This window comes from Gallinula chloropus (genome assembly GCF_964237585.1).
Source record: "Gallinula chloropus genome assembly, chromosome: 8".
In the NCBI taxonomy this organism is placed as follows: Eukaryota; Metazoa; Chordata; class Aves; order Gruiformes; family Rallidae; genus Gallinula; species Gallinula chloropus.
The window spans coordinates 6,298,832-6,312,018 of NC_140093.1; the positions used below are offsets into that span (position 1 = coordinate 6,298,832).

Below are 13,187 nucleotides of genomic sequence, written 5' to 3' on the forward strand. Positions count from 1 at the left end.
TAAACATTAAGAGAATAAATAAAAATCGAAACCGCCTCTCTTTCTCTTTTTTACCCCCCCCCTATTTCTTTCCCCTTTTCTCCCCCGCTTTGTCCCAAAAGGGCGGTTCAAGGTTCGCTTTTTTTTTTCTTTCCGCCTTTTTTTTTTCTTTTTCTTGGTTTTTTTTTTCTCTTTAAACACATTTACAACTCTTACAAGTGCCGGGCTCCTATCTGACCCCACCATTGCAGGTATTGCCCCTTCCCCCGCCGCCCCCGGCCCCGAGCCTGGAGCCAGCTCTCAGGGTGGAGGTTTAGGCGAGAGCATCTCCGAGTCCCCGAGGCAGCGTCCGCATCTGTCCCGGCCCGGTGGCGGGCAGCAGAGTCCTGTTTCGGGTGGCTTTTTGCTTCTGCAGGTTTTATGTACATGCACACGAAGGAATCTCCCAGTTCCAGCTGCCACCCGGGGACACGGACACGCACACACACACGCCCGTGGGGGTGTGGGTGGGTGGGTGTTACATGGCAGTCGCGTGTGCTGAAGAATAGGGGTCTATCCCAGTCTTGGTCATGCCTGGGAATAATATGTAGGCAACTGGAGGTTGCAAACTGGAAGCCGACCAAGCGGTACAGTTACATGGCACGACATAGCCCGGGTTAGTTGGCGAGGGGTGAGTGTGGGTGTGTTGGCTGGGGCAGCTCAAGCTGCCAAACGCCCCGTTCTGGTATCCCAAGGTGGAGGCGTAGGGCAGGGTGCTGGTGGCTAAGGTGTGAGGAACCTCAGTCATCTTCTGAATGGCGCTGGAGCTGAACTGGCTGGGGTCAAGTAAGGAGTAAGGTGCTGAGGTGGGAGGCAGGAAAGCCCTGGCCTTCTCCGGGGAGCTCAGCAGAGAGTCAGTGGCCCCCACGGGAAGCCCGGCGGCCTTTAAGGGATCGGTTTCCCCGAGGTAAGGCAAAGGGAAGACATACCTGTCCTTTTTGAGCAGGTTCTTGGGCTTGCGCCGGGGTCTGTACTTGTAGTCGGGATGCTCCTTCATGTGCTGCGCCCGCAGCCGCTTGGCCTCGTCGATGTACGGGCGCTTCTTCCGCCTCGGAGAGCAACTTCCACTCCGCGCCCAGCCGCTTGCTAATCTCCGAGTTGTGCATTTTGGGGTTCTCCTGGGCCATCTTGCGCCGTTGGCCGCGGGACCACACCATGAAGGCGTTCATGGGGCGCTTGATGTGGTCGCTGGGCTTGGACATGCTTCGGCCGGGCGGGCGGCTCGGCGGGGCGCTGCGGTGCGGGGCGCGCTGGGGGCGCCGGACGGCGGCGGGAGGAGGAGGAGGAGGAGGAGGAAGAGGAGGAGGCCGAGGGAGCCGGAGGAGCGGGAGGAGCGGGCTCAGCTGATCATCACAGGTCCTCCGCCAACGCCGTCCCCGGCGGGAGCCCTGCCGGGGCGGGGCGCGGAGAGGCGCGGAGCGGCGCGGCCCGCGGGGCCCGGCGGGCGGCTAGGCAGGCGGCGAGCCGCCGGGCGCTGCAGCGGGCCGGCGGTGGGGACGCGGCGCGGCGCGGGGCAGTTCAAAGGCGAGGGGCTGCGGCGCGCAGGCTGACATAGCGGCAGGGCGTTCACAGCGCGGCCGGGCGCCCAATCAGCGCGGAGGGGGACCCGCTTAAAAAGAGAGGGAGAGAGGAAGGGCGAGAGGAAGAGGAGGGGAGGGGACAGGGGAGGGAGGAGGAGGAAGAAGAAAGGAGGGGAAAGGAGGACACCCCTTCACCACCACCCCCCCCCCCCCGTCGTGTCCCCCCCCAACCCCCCCGGCTTCAAACGCACAGATTAAAAGGAAGGCTTTTGTGAGTTGCTGCGCTAATAGCAGCTGCGGGGGAGGCGAGAAGCGCGGGGGAGGCGAGGGGGGTCGTCCCCCATACTCCCCGTCCTCCCCCCATCCCGTCGGGGTGCGGAGTGGGGCCGGTCCCGGCGCCCTCCAGGCTCCCCGCCGCCGCCGTCGGGGCTATGGGCGCCGCGCTCCGCCGTGCGCCGGGGCCGCTCCGCCGCTGACAGTCCCCTCCCTTTCCCCGCTCCTCAGCCCCGCTTAACCCCGGGAGCCGGTCCGCGTCCCGGCTTGCTTTGAATAATTGCCTGCCTCCCGCGAAACGCCCGTGGGGAAAATATTTATTAAATGGAAACAATTGTCCCGGCTCCCGGGGGGCACCGCGTTTGTTCCAGGCTTATTGGTTTTTAGCACCTGCTTTGGTTAACAAACCTGCTCCGAAAACCCCCGCCGGGCCGCCCCCCTACCCCCCGCCCGCCCGTTTCCGAGAGCCACCGCGTAGAGAAACGAGAAGTCGGGCGGGAGGCGCGGAGTGGGGGGGCTCCTCGATCCAGCCCGAGGGGAACCCGCCCCGGTCCCTCCGGGGTCCCCCCGTACACCCCGCCGGGATACGGTCGCTGCTCCACCGGTAACTTCTCCCCCCGCCCGGTGGGGAGCCGCTGCTATCCGCTCCGTGCCGGGGTGCCGCTATTGATGGGCACATACCTATCTTACCTCCTCTTTCCCCCTCCCCAAATACTACTACTAATAATAGAATACGCCACCCGCGACCTTATTTCCTGCTTTTTTCCTTTCCGTTTGCAATAAATGACTTTAATTTCCCGGCAGAGCCGTGTGCGGGGAGGAGGAGGAGGAGGAAGAGGAGGATGAAGAAGAAGAGGGGGGCATATGATTTAGAGTCCGCTCACCTGGACGGGGCCGGGAGCGCCGGAGGTTTTGGCTCTGCTGCCGCCAGCTCCATCCCCGCCGCTTTTTTCGTTGTGCCCAGAAATACGCCGCGGAATTTCTCAGCCCTCGCCCAGGAGGAGCCCCATGTGCGGAGCGGGGGCTGCGGGTGGGATACACACCCTCCCCCCCCCCCCCCCCCGCATCCTCAAACCACCCTCCCACCCCGGACGGCAGCGGACCTTCCCTGGGGAAACTTCCCTCTTCCCAAGGGGGGGCTTCCCCGAGCCTCCCCCCCAGCAGCCGCTGCGTTCATACGAGACCGGCAAGAAGAAGATAAACAAGGGGGTGCAGGCGGCTCTTCCCACCCCCCAAGCTGCCCTGCCCCGGGAGTGCCTGCCAAGTTACCCCCCACACACTCGGCCACCTCCGTGCCACGCGTGGTCCCGGTAGCCCCGTCGGGACGCTCTCCGCGGGCCGTGGCGGGGATGCCCGAGCGCCGCCCGCCCCGTCAGGGACCTGCGGTGGCCGTGGAAGGGTGACACGCGTGGAAACTTGTTTCCTTTACCCCACTTGCCCCGTGGAAACAGCGGTAACAACGGCTCTGCCGTCCGGCGCTCTGCCCCGCGGAGCGACCGCGCGTAATACCCGCGGCTTCCCCTCGCCCTCCTCTCCGCGGTATATCGTGTTTTCCCCTCCGCCGTTTAAAATACAAAAAAAAACCCCTTTGTTTTCATTGTTTATTCTCAAATTATTCGGGAGAAAGGGTGGAATTCTATCATCTGTCATCCCTCGCGAAGATTAAACGAGGGGGGAACCGTGCGGCGTTCGGAGGCATCCGGGAAGCAAGGCAAATCCTGCGGGAGCGAGTGATGGCTCGCGGGCTCTGCCCGCTCCCGAAAAGTCTTCCCAATCAGTTAATGTTGCTTCGCAATATTAATGATTAAAAATAAATTAAATAAATAAATACCACCACCCCCCCCCGGCAGCCCTCTTTTCATTGGCTGGTGCCTTTGCCTTGATGCATCACCCACTCTCCGATCAGCTCGGGGCATTTCGGGCTGTGTTTGGTTCATTTACATCCTATATATACATCCCTGTTTATAAAAAAAAAAAACCCACAAAACCCCAGAGGGAAAGAAATATTTCCTTCGAGATACCAACCCCTCCATTCTTAAATACTTCCATTTCTCCCCTAAATCGTGGATTCTGTGAGGGGCATCTGTTGCTGTGGCACATCCCCCGAGGATGGGGTTTCTAAACTTCGTACCCCCACTTCCCCCCTCTCCCCCCCCCCCCCCTTTTTTTTTTCCCCTCTTTTTGAGCCAGGAGCGTTTTCCAGGGCGGGGACTGAAATCCATTTCCCCTCTCCAGCTTGTTTAGACACCAAAACTAATAGTGCGATTATTATTCCTGAATGATATCACGGCAATGCAGAGAGATAAGAATGGCCTGATATGGAAACATTAAAATTATATTCTTGGAGACAGTTCATTTGGAGTAACTTTAAATTAGATGAGATCATGTTAGCCCTGAGATCTAATATCAGCATAAATAGAGCTGTATTTCTGCCTTCCTCCTCCTCCCCCTCCTCGCAGGGATCACGGTCAGGCTTGTGGTTCTGCAGCTGTCAAAGGTGAGGGGCGAAGAGCACGGCACCTCTAATTTGGAAACACCCCCAACCCAAACTGGTAGTTGCTGGGAAATAATGAATCTTTACAAAGAACTTTTCTTCTTCTTTTTCCCTAACGCTCCAGGCGCTAGGGAAGGGAGGGGATTTTTTTTTTTTTAATTGATTTTTAATTGAAGGGAGCACGTTTTGGAAAGACTTTCGGGGCTCTGGTGCCTGTGGCAGCCACCCGTCCTCCCTGTGTGACCCGGTGAGGCTCCCACCGGCAGCCAGTGTGTGTGAGCACACAGCCCTGATGCAGAGCACACAGACACGGTGCAGAGCAGACTCCATACTCCTGGGTTATTCTCTGTGCAGTATTTTTTGCTCTACGTGTGTGCCCGTGTCCCCCTGCTCCCAACCCCCACCAACCCTGAGAAGAGCATTAACCCAACTACAGCTACAAACAGTTCCACCGATACCGCCTTCCCCAGGGGAAGATTTAATGGGGCAGGTCACCGCCCTGTATGTACGTGACAGGAGAGGGGTAGTGGGGATGCATGTGGTGGATTGGGTCATCCCATGATCTGGTTCGCCCAGCATCTCCTTCCTCACACTGGCCAACAGGAGATGCTCCCTGGGAAAGCACCGTGCTCTGTGTGTGGGACAGAGTTGTAGAATAACTTGCTATAAAATATACAGACTCCTCTCAGCCCCCACCAATTAGGACTTGGGTTATGCCCTGAAAACGAAGTTTCCAGCCCCTTCCAAAGCTCAGTTTCTGTTCTGCTCCTTTTACATACCTGGGATGCTGCACCATCTCTGATAAACACCCTGGCCTTTAACTCATGCTGTATGCATTTGCCAAACTCATTTCTCACAGGTGACCTGTTCATTATTCTCTTGCAGCACTTTTTGTTTGGTTTGGTTTTAGTGTTTTTTTCTCCACAGTCCACTGCTAGTGAGGAAGATGATGTATATTTCTGGACCAGGGGATTTCCCTCCCTTCTCAGGCTCCCTGCAGATGATGACCCTTGCAGTGAGGCCACTCAGCCCAGGAACCCACCAATGCTGGGAAACTTGGGCAGGTCCTGTGTGTTCTACTGCTCCAGATATTCTCACAGCCCCTGGGTAGGGGTGGTGGGCGTGAAGGTCCTCATTAGTGGGGCTGCCTCACAGCATGATTTTGTGCAGCAGCCTTCCCAGGTAATAAAAACCTGGGAAGCATCGTTGTCCGTGTGCTTGTGCAGCAGTGCTGCATTGGGCAATACTGACTGCAGCCAGGTCAGCAGCCACTCAGCTTGATACTGCTGACACTGTGAAGTGCTTAATGCTGGGGCAGAGAACATCAAAACTTCCCACATAGAGTCTGACAGTGCCTTGGGCTCCATGGGACCCACAGAGGGTCTCTGAGTGCAACCCCTGCAAGAGACCCCTGGGGCAGTGCCACATATTTGCTACCTCCTGGCCTTTCCTAAACAATGTTAGCTGTTAAATCATAGCAAATCAATGGCTAAGGAGTGGTTCATCCTTCCCAGGGTGAGCAGTCCCCAATGAAAACCCAGTGGGTTGGGTAGGCTTGTATCAAAAATAGTGTGGCCAGCAGGTCTGGGGAGGGGATGGTGCCCCTGTATTCAGCACTGGTGAGGCCACACCTTGAGTGCTGGGTCCAGTTCTGGGCTCCTCACCATAAGAAGGACATGGAGGTCCTGGAGCGAGTCCAGAGAAGGGCAACCAGGCTGGGGAAGGGGCTGGAGGGCAAATCCTCTGAGAAGCACCTGAGGGAGCTGGGGCGGGGGGGGGGGGGGGAGGGGGGGGGTGTTCAGCCTGGAGAAGAGGAGGCTGAGGGGAGACCTTATCCCCACCTCCACTGACCTGACAGGAGGGTGCAGAGAGGTGGGCGATGGTCTCTTCAGCCAGGGGACGGGAGATGGGACAAGGGGAAATGGCCTCAAGCTGTGCCAGGGCAGGGTCAGGTCAGATATGAGGGAAAAGTTCCTCCCTGGCAGAGCTGTCAGGGCCTGGCACAGGCTGCCCAGGGAGGGGGCTGAGTCCCCACCCCTGGGTGTGTTTAACAGGTAGGGAGATGAGGTGCTCAGGGATATGGGTCAGCACAGGACAGGAATGGTTGGACTCCATAAGCTTAAAGGTCTTTTCCAACCTGGTGATTCTGTGATTTAGTGACCCACCCTGGGTAGACCCAACACTGGGTAGACCCACTCTGCAGAGGCCCACAAGGTCCTTGGGAGCATCGGCCCATTTCCCCAGGTAAGACAGAGGTTGCTGCTTGCTGTGTCTGCAGCAGAGGCAGCGGGGGGGGGAGAACTGATGAGCCTCTCCAGTAAATAGGTACTTTTGCTCTGGCCGTGCATGTAAACCCAGGGGCTTGACACAGAATTGACTTCCTAGAGATTGTATGGCCAGGGAGCCTCAGTCATTGTCAGCAGCATGAAGGGAAAGGATAAACAACCTGAGCTCAGAAGTGCAGAGCAGGCTTGTAAGGAAAGGTAGTATCTTTTATTAGACCAACTGATACAGTCAGGAAAAAAAACCAGACAGGCTTTCAGGCACACAAGCTCTGAAATAGAAGCAGCAACTTTCAAGAAAAGTGCCAAGGCTGAACTGTTTATCACAAGCACTCACCCGCCTCCGTTCCTGGGGACGCTGATGGCTTCATCGGCTGTGATCCAGCCACCCTCCCTGGTGCAGGATGAGGCACAACAGCATGATCATTCCCAGCTACCCATCGGAGAAGCTTTGGGGTAGGGGAAGGAAGCAACCCGCAGGGTTTGGTATTTCAGGTGAGCTCTGGAGTAGCCTGTCCCTGGATCACTGCCCACAGCTACACGTGGAAAGCACGCGGAGCTCAGAGGACCACGAGCGACTGCTGTGCTCTGCAAACACAGGGTGTGCTCAGGAGGGCTGTGTCACTGGGGTTCTTCTCGTACAGCTGAACGACACGAAGAGTGAGTGGAGGTCTGGTCAAGATGCAAAGATAGGGAGGAAACCCCTCCTGCTGTTGGTTTATGCAATCCCAAGACCGGTTCACAGCCATGGGGCTCTCACAAATCTGGGTCTCATCCCCGAGTACCACGTTCTGCACTTGGGTATCTGAATGAGGTGAATGGTGTTCAGTGGTGTTCATGGTGTACATGTCCCCAAGCACCACCGCGCTCTCAGTTGCAGGAGCATCTGTTATTTTAGTGAAGGGTGGTTCAATTCCTGTCCATTTATTAAGTATCCGTCAGCTTCACACAGACCAACAAGGTGAAGTTAATCTTTTTTTTTGGTCAATGTGCCCACTCTAGTGAAAGATCTCCCACCACCACCACAACAACCAGGCCCACAGCACAGATAAGACAGTGTTTAGATTCCCACCTATGTGAACCAAACCGTGCAAGAACCATATCATTTACTCCCTGCACCTCTCATATACACTGATGTGGCACTTCAGTTAAACGTACTCACCAGAAACACGAAGCCCACGAGAAGGTAACCCTTGGGACCCATCAAGGAACTGATGAACAGCCCATTTATCTTACTGGAAGGACTCCAGACCTCTTTTGCTCCGCTCACACAAATGTTCTCAGTTCTCAGGGTGAAGCTCCAGGGTGGGTTGTGTTACTTTAAGTGCTGAAGGCCATTTCTTCCCCATGACATATTCCCAGTACAAAGGTAGGACTCCCTAGGAACACAGATGACCAAGTGCTGTCTGCCATAACCCTGGAGAAGTCATCCAAAATATGGTCCAAAGCAATCTGGATAATCTCCAGAGCACACAGGGAGGTTTTAAGCATGTAGTTGAGGTCCTGAATTGCTGGAGATGGACCACAGTTGTAAGAGATGCTCCAGTAAGCAAGAGATGCTCCGTGGTAGTAAGAGTTGGCCAGATGCTCCTTTGCCTCAAAACTGAGACTCCACTCTGTGCAAAGCACTCCTAATGTTGAGATGCTGGTCAGCAGCACCAAACCTGTCTGGCAAACACAGCTTTGGACTGAACCGGTGAAACAAGGTCTAAACAGCCATCCGGTTCTGTTGTTTGCTGAGAATTCAGCCCTGTCACTGACCTCACTGAGTGAACCAGCTTCAAGAAAACCACAAAGTACATACCCACCCATGCTGCTTGCAAATGCAACAGCTTCCATCCAAACACTGCTCTACAGGAGCCTGTGTGACTCCAAGATGCCTTTTGTTGCTTGCTGGAGGTCCGTGGTGGCATCTTAGAGGCAAACCTCCTTGTTGGCTTACCCCCAGCCCAGGAATAGTCTTCACAGATGCATCAGAGCAGGATAATGCCACATGCCCCTGGGCAGGGAAGGTGCTCATACATAGACTCTACATGGACTGGCTGTTTGCTCTGGGGTGTTACCTGTGAGCTAGATGCCTCATCAGAAGCCATATTCTGGTGGGGACTCCAGCAATGGGTCCCTTGCGGTATGGGAAGGACCCCTCCCCAGCATCCTCTCCAGGACAGTACAAGCTGTTTCTCAAGAGGAAGCATCAGGGCTGCGGTCTCCAGCCATGCACCAGTCTCCAGCACCCTCCTCAGCTGTGAAACAAGTCTGCAGAGCCAGGAGAGAGGAAAACATCACTTCTGGACTCCAAAGAATGAGTCAACCAAGGGGGGATGGAGGCAGCAAAGTGTTTGGATGGAGAAGACCCCAATGTCTTGAGTCATTTGGAGATTCACCCTGCCTGGGTGGGGGATGCAGCCTTACCTGGGCACACCAACTCTGCTGCAGGATGGGCACTGTGACTGGGAGTGGAGCTACACTGGCCTGGCACTACCGAAAAGCATTCCTGGTTTGGGTTGTACATGCCCTCTCTTGCCCTCCCCAGCCCAGTCCTGCTCATTCGACCGCAGCATCCCTGACTCAGGGCCCTTTTTCACTGGAAAACAGATCCCTCTGCAGTAAACTTTGGGGGAAGTCTTAGGAACGAGTTTTGGGGGATGGTACAGATTATACGATCATGGCTTGAGGAAATTATTATATTTTTAATTGAATTTTGTGTGCTCTGCACAGATACTACAGTAGTGGGCCCTTTATCAATTGTTAACACGAATACTAATGAATACTAATGCTAATCGTTTGTTTCTGGAAACAAATACAAAGATATTTGATGGGGGAAAAAAAAATTCTCTCTGAATTTTAACACCAAAAATAATGAAATGCATCACAGTCCGGTGGTGCCAGGAGACAAAACCCTACGGTTACAATATGGTGACACAGAAGGTGAGATACGGAGGAGCCGCCGCTCGCGTTAGCTATCCCGCCGACCAACGCAGCGGGGCCAGGCTCCAGAGAATGACTCCTTTGCAACCTGCAAGGGAGAAAAACTCCCACAACCTCAGCCCAAGACTGCAGCAAATGCTCCCTGGGAGCCAACCACCCGCTCCAGGGCAGAGCAAAGAAGAGCATCCAACCATGTCTCCTTTGGAGTGGGGTCCTGGCAGGGTCAGGGCCTAGTGCCCGGCTCTTGCGTGGAGCCGTGCCTAGGCCCGAGCGATGCGCCCGTTTCATTACTTATTTATGGCGATGATTTACAAGGCACCCATCTCTCCGGCAGCTGCTTGTTCTTTACGAGGTTTGGAGATGAAAGCCAACGATATTTCCACCCACCCAGCCCAAACGGGAAGGCACGCTCAGTAACCCTTTCCTAACCCTCGAGACAGGGATTCTGCGGGGAATAATTTAGCCGGCAGGAGATTCCAGAACCAGCAATTAATGCAAAGACTTGGATGAAGCATGTCTTATATCTCGTTCCAAATACGGCCATAGAGCTTTATACTGGGGCGGGGGAGGCAAACGTTACAGGGAGGGCCTGCTCTGTCTACAGCACCTGCAAATTTCACCCCCAGGATAAATAACTAACGTCTCTCCATCACTTGGGGCTGCTCAAATTATTCATAGCAAATAAATTACCAGGTGTATTTAGTCTGTTGTTCCTCCCTCCCCCCCCCACCGCCTTCCTTTTCCTACATGCTCATGAATCACTTGGAAATAGATTCTGATTTCTGCAAGTGTGTCTATTAGTCATAATAAGGAGCCATGGCACAGCTCATGCAAAGGCATGTGGCCAATGGGCTGTCGGCAAACGCTCGTTACTGGTGTGGTATCTACATCTGAATGGCGATTCAGTTCATTTGCTGCTGCTTCTGAGCCTGGATGGGTGATGGGGCTTCCCCCTTCCCCACCCCCTTCCTCTTTAGCAAGCGATGGGAGCAAAGAGGGAGGGCCACAGAGATGCTCAGCACAGACCTGCCCCACCAAGCAGAAATCCCCCACTTCTCCTGCAAACGTGGTTGGTTGAACAAAGACCAGGGCCTGCACGGTGATGTGGTCCTCGCTGAGGCCACTCTGACCTAAAGACCCAAGAGTGTTGGTGTCCACCTACACATGCAACATCCAAACATCTGCAGAGGCCAACCGGCGCTGCCCGTACATCTCCAAGAGTTGACGTGGCCAGGCAATACACTCTCTGCCTGCCAGCCAAACAGCACCTGGGCAGATATATAGAGGATGTTTTGGTCCTTTCTGTTGCACCAGCTGCTTCTATCTTTCTTTCCCAGCCATGGTGATGCTGTGGATCAGCCCCCTTTCCTCCATTCAAGCCCTTTGCCTCCCCGACAGTTACCACCCTGACGAACAAACAGCTCAAGGTTGCCCCACTGTGTCCCCAGCATTCTGCCGACCACAGAGGGAGAGAGGGAGAGAATTTGTTATCGCTGGAATACAATTTGCAAGGCAATACAATAAGCCTGACCTGGGCAGGGTAGAGAGGTGAGGGGATGCAGGTGGGAGGAGAGGAGGAAGAGGAGCTTGCATCCAGCCTTCCTCCACGGCACGCGCTGGTCAGGTTGCAAGGGACGGGAGACTTGTCTGATTACTGGCCAAACAATAATGAGCAGCGCTATTTAAACACATCCAATTACTGTTGTTATTCAGTGGGCAGAGGCCGACGGGAGAATGAAAACACAGAAGGAGCAGAGAGGTCTTCGCCTGGGAAAGCATGTAGGAGCCTTGTAACACTTCCCTCTGAAAAGGGATTTAATCAGCAGCTACAAATTTGCAGGGCAAGGCAAAAGAATGAGTGCATTGTGCACAGCACTGACGTTTCACGCTTCCTCCGGCATAGGGCATGGAGATAACTCCCCTGCTCACCACTCTCCCCTGGGAAGAACTACTTGTCTGTGTGAGATGAGGCTACCCCATCCATCCAAACACAGAGCGGGGCACGAGCCCCAGAGAAAGGTCCTGATTTCCCTTTGGTGCTCCGACTTGACTTGTGATGATCAATTCACCTCTCAGATCTACCAAACATGGTAGGTAGGTAGGTAGGTCACTGTGCTGTTGTACCCATCTTCTTCCTTCCCAGCCCTGCTTAGTGTCGAATCTTGCTTGGGAGCCTGATCTCTGTGTCTCCTGCACTGGTAGATGTTGCAGGGAGGAGGCAACAGGTTTTTAGACCAAAGGAGCTATTGCTGATTAGTTTTACCAGGATAAAGACAACTTTGCATCCATTGGCTTAGTGTCTTCCTTTAGGATGCCATGACACCATGAGCTATGTAATGACCGCCTCGCATCCTAGTCAGCCACCTCTGCCGCTATCCTGCCTTTCTGCAGCCACCAGACCCCCTAAACCACAGCCAAGAGGTTTCAAAAAGATGAGACCCATCTCAGCCCAAAGGATGGCATCCAACCCCTTGTCGTAGAGGAGGTTTACCGGTCCCACCTGCTTCCCAGACTGATGAATCTCCCTGTTTTTTCAGGATTATCCCTCTCCCCAGGATCACAGGTGATTATTGCTCCCTTCCGCGTTTTCACATGGCTTGCGGTAATGCCCCAGTGACTCATAACAATTAACCAGCTTCAGCATCTCAAACTGTCATCAGTCAGCAACACAGGAGGACATACCCTCCGAAAGGAGTCAAAGCAGAGGAAATAAGTAGCTTAGCCCCTTTCATTGCAGTTATTCCCACGTTAACACTGTAGTCTTCCCCCATGGGACGACAACATGTTTCTACTGAGATGAAGTGAAGATTGCCATTGTACTTCTGGGCGTGTGCTGCTCTTCAGCGACCCACCCCCAAAACTTAACGCTGAACCTGAAGAAAAGAGCAGGAGAAGGCGGCTCTTCCTCCTTCTCACCAGCTCCTGGCTTCTGTAGTATCCCAGCACACGGTTTCCCCCACGGTTACAGGCGTGCTTGGGTCCCGAGGGAAGGCAGTTGGGCTGTGCCAAGCCTTCTGCCCATCCCCGTCGCTGCCCTGACACGTGCGGTGAGCGGAGTGTTTTCTTCCGTTTACGGATAAGGATTCTTTTCCAATTAATCAGTCCTGGTTGTGTATTTAATTGCAGCCCAAAGACTCACTCACTCTCTCTCTCTCTGACTCACGCGATGCCTTCAAGCGTTATCTGTTAGGCGTGTGCCTGGGCGCCTGGGTTAGAAGGCTCTTCATCCTCAGCAGGATCTCAGGACCAGAAGTGAGGTGGGAATATGGCCTCCCAGCACATCTCCAGGCACTGACAGTAGCCCTGCAACCTCCTGGTCTCTCTGCTCCCTCTGAGCCTGGTGGAGGGGACAAGCAGAGCTTGTTTGCAATGGCAGGACATCTGCGCAGGCTTCTCCTACTCAACCCTGCAGCTCTTACTCCAAGGCTTATTAGCCCTGTGGTCATAGTAAAGCTGGGCAGAGAGGCTTTTCAATACATTTGTCCTTCCTCCAAAACCTGGGGTTATTTTTCCTAGCCCTGGACTGGAACCAAAACTGCATCCTGGGTGTTGGTGTTTTAGTTTGGGGGGTTGGGTTTTGGTTTTGGGGGTTTTTTTGGGCGTTTGGGGTTTTTTCCCTGAAAATGTTGCGTGGTGTCTAAGGCAAGAGCACCAAAAGCTGCTGGCTATGCT

At 54.7% G+C, this 13,187-nt stretch overlaps 1 protein-coding gene across 1 annotated transcript; it reads right to left on the reverse strand.

Moving 5' to 3' along the window:
• Positions 1–496: 496 nt before the first annotated feature.
• SOX14 (SRY-box transcription factor 14) lies at positions 497–1,220 on the reverse strand (the record flags this gene model as incomplete). The annotated part of the gene is given in 2 exon segments (XM_084267567.1): positions 497–1,060; positions 1,062–1,220. Coding segments are annotated over 2 exon segments (723 nt in total).
• Positions 1,221–13,187: the final 11,967 nt, after the last annotated feature.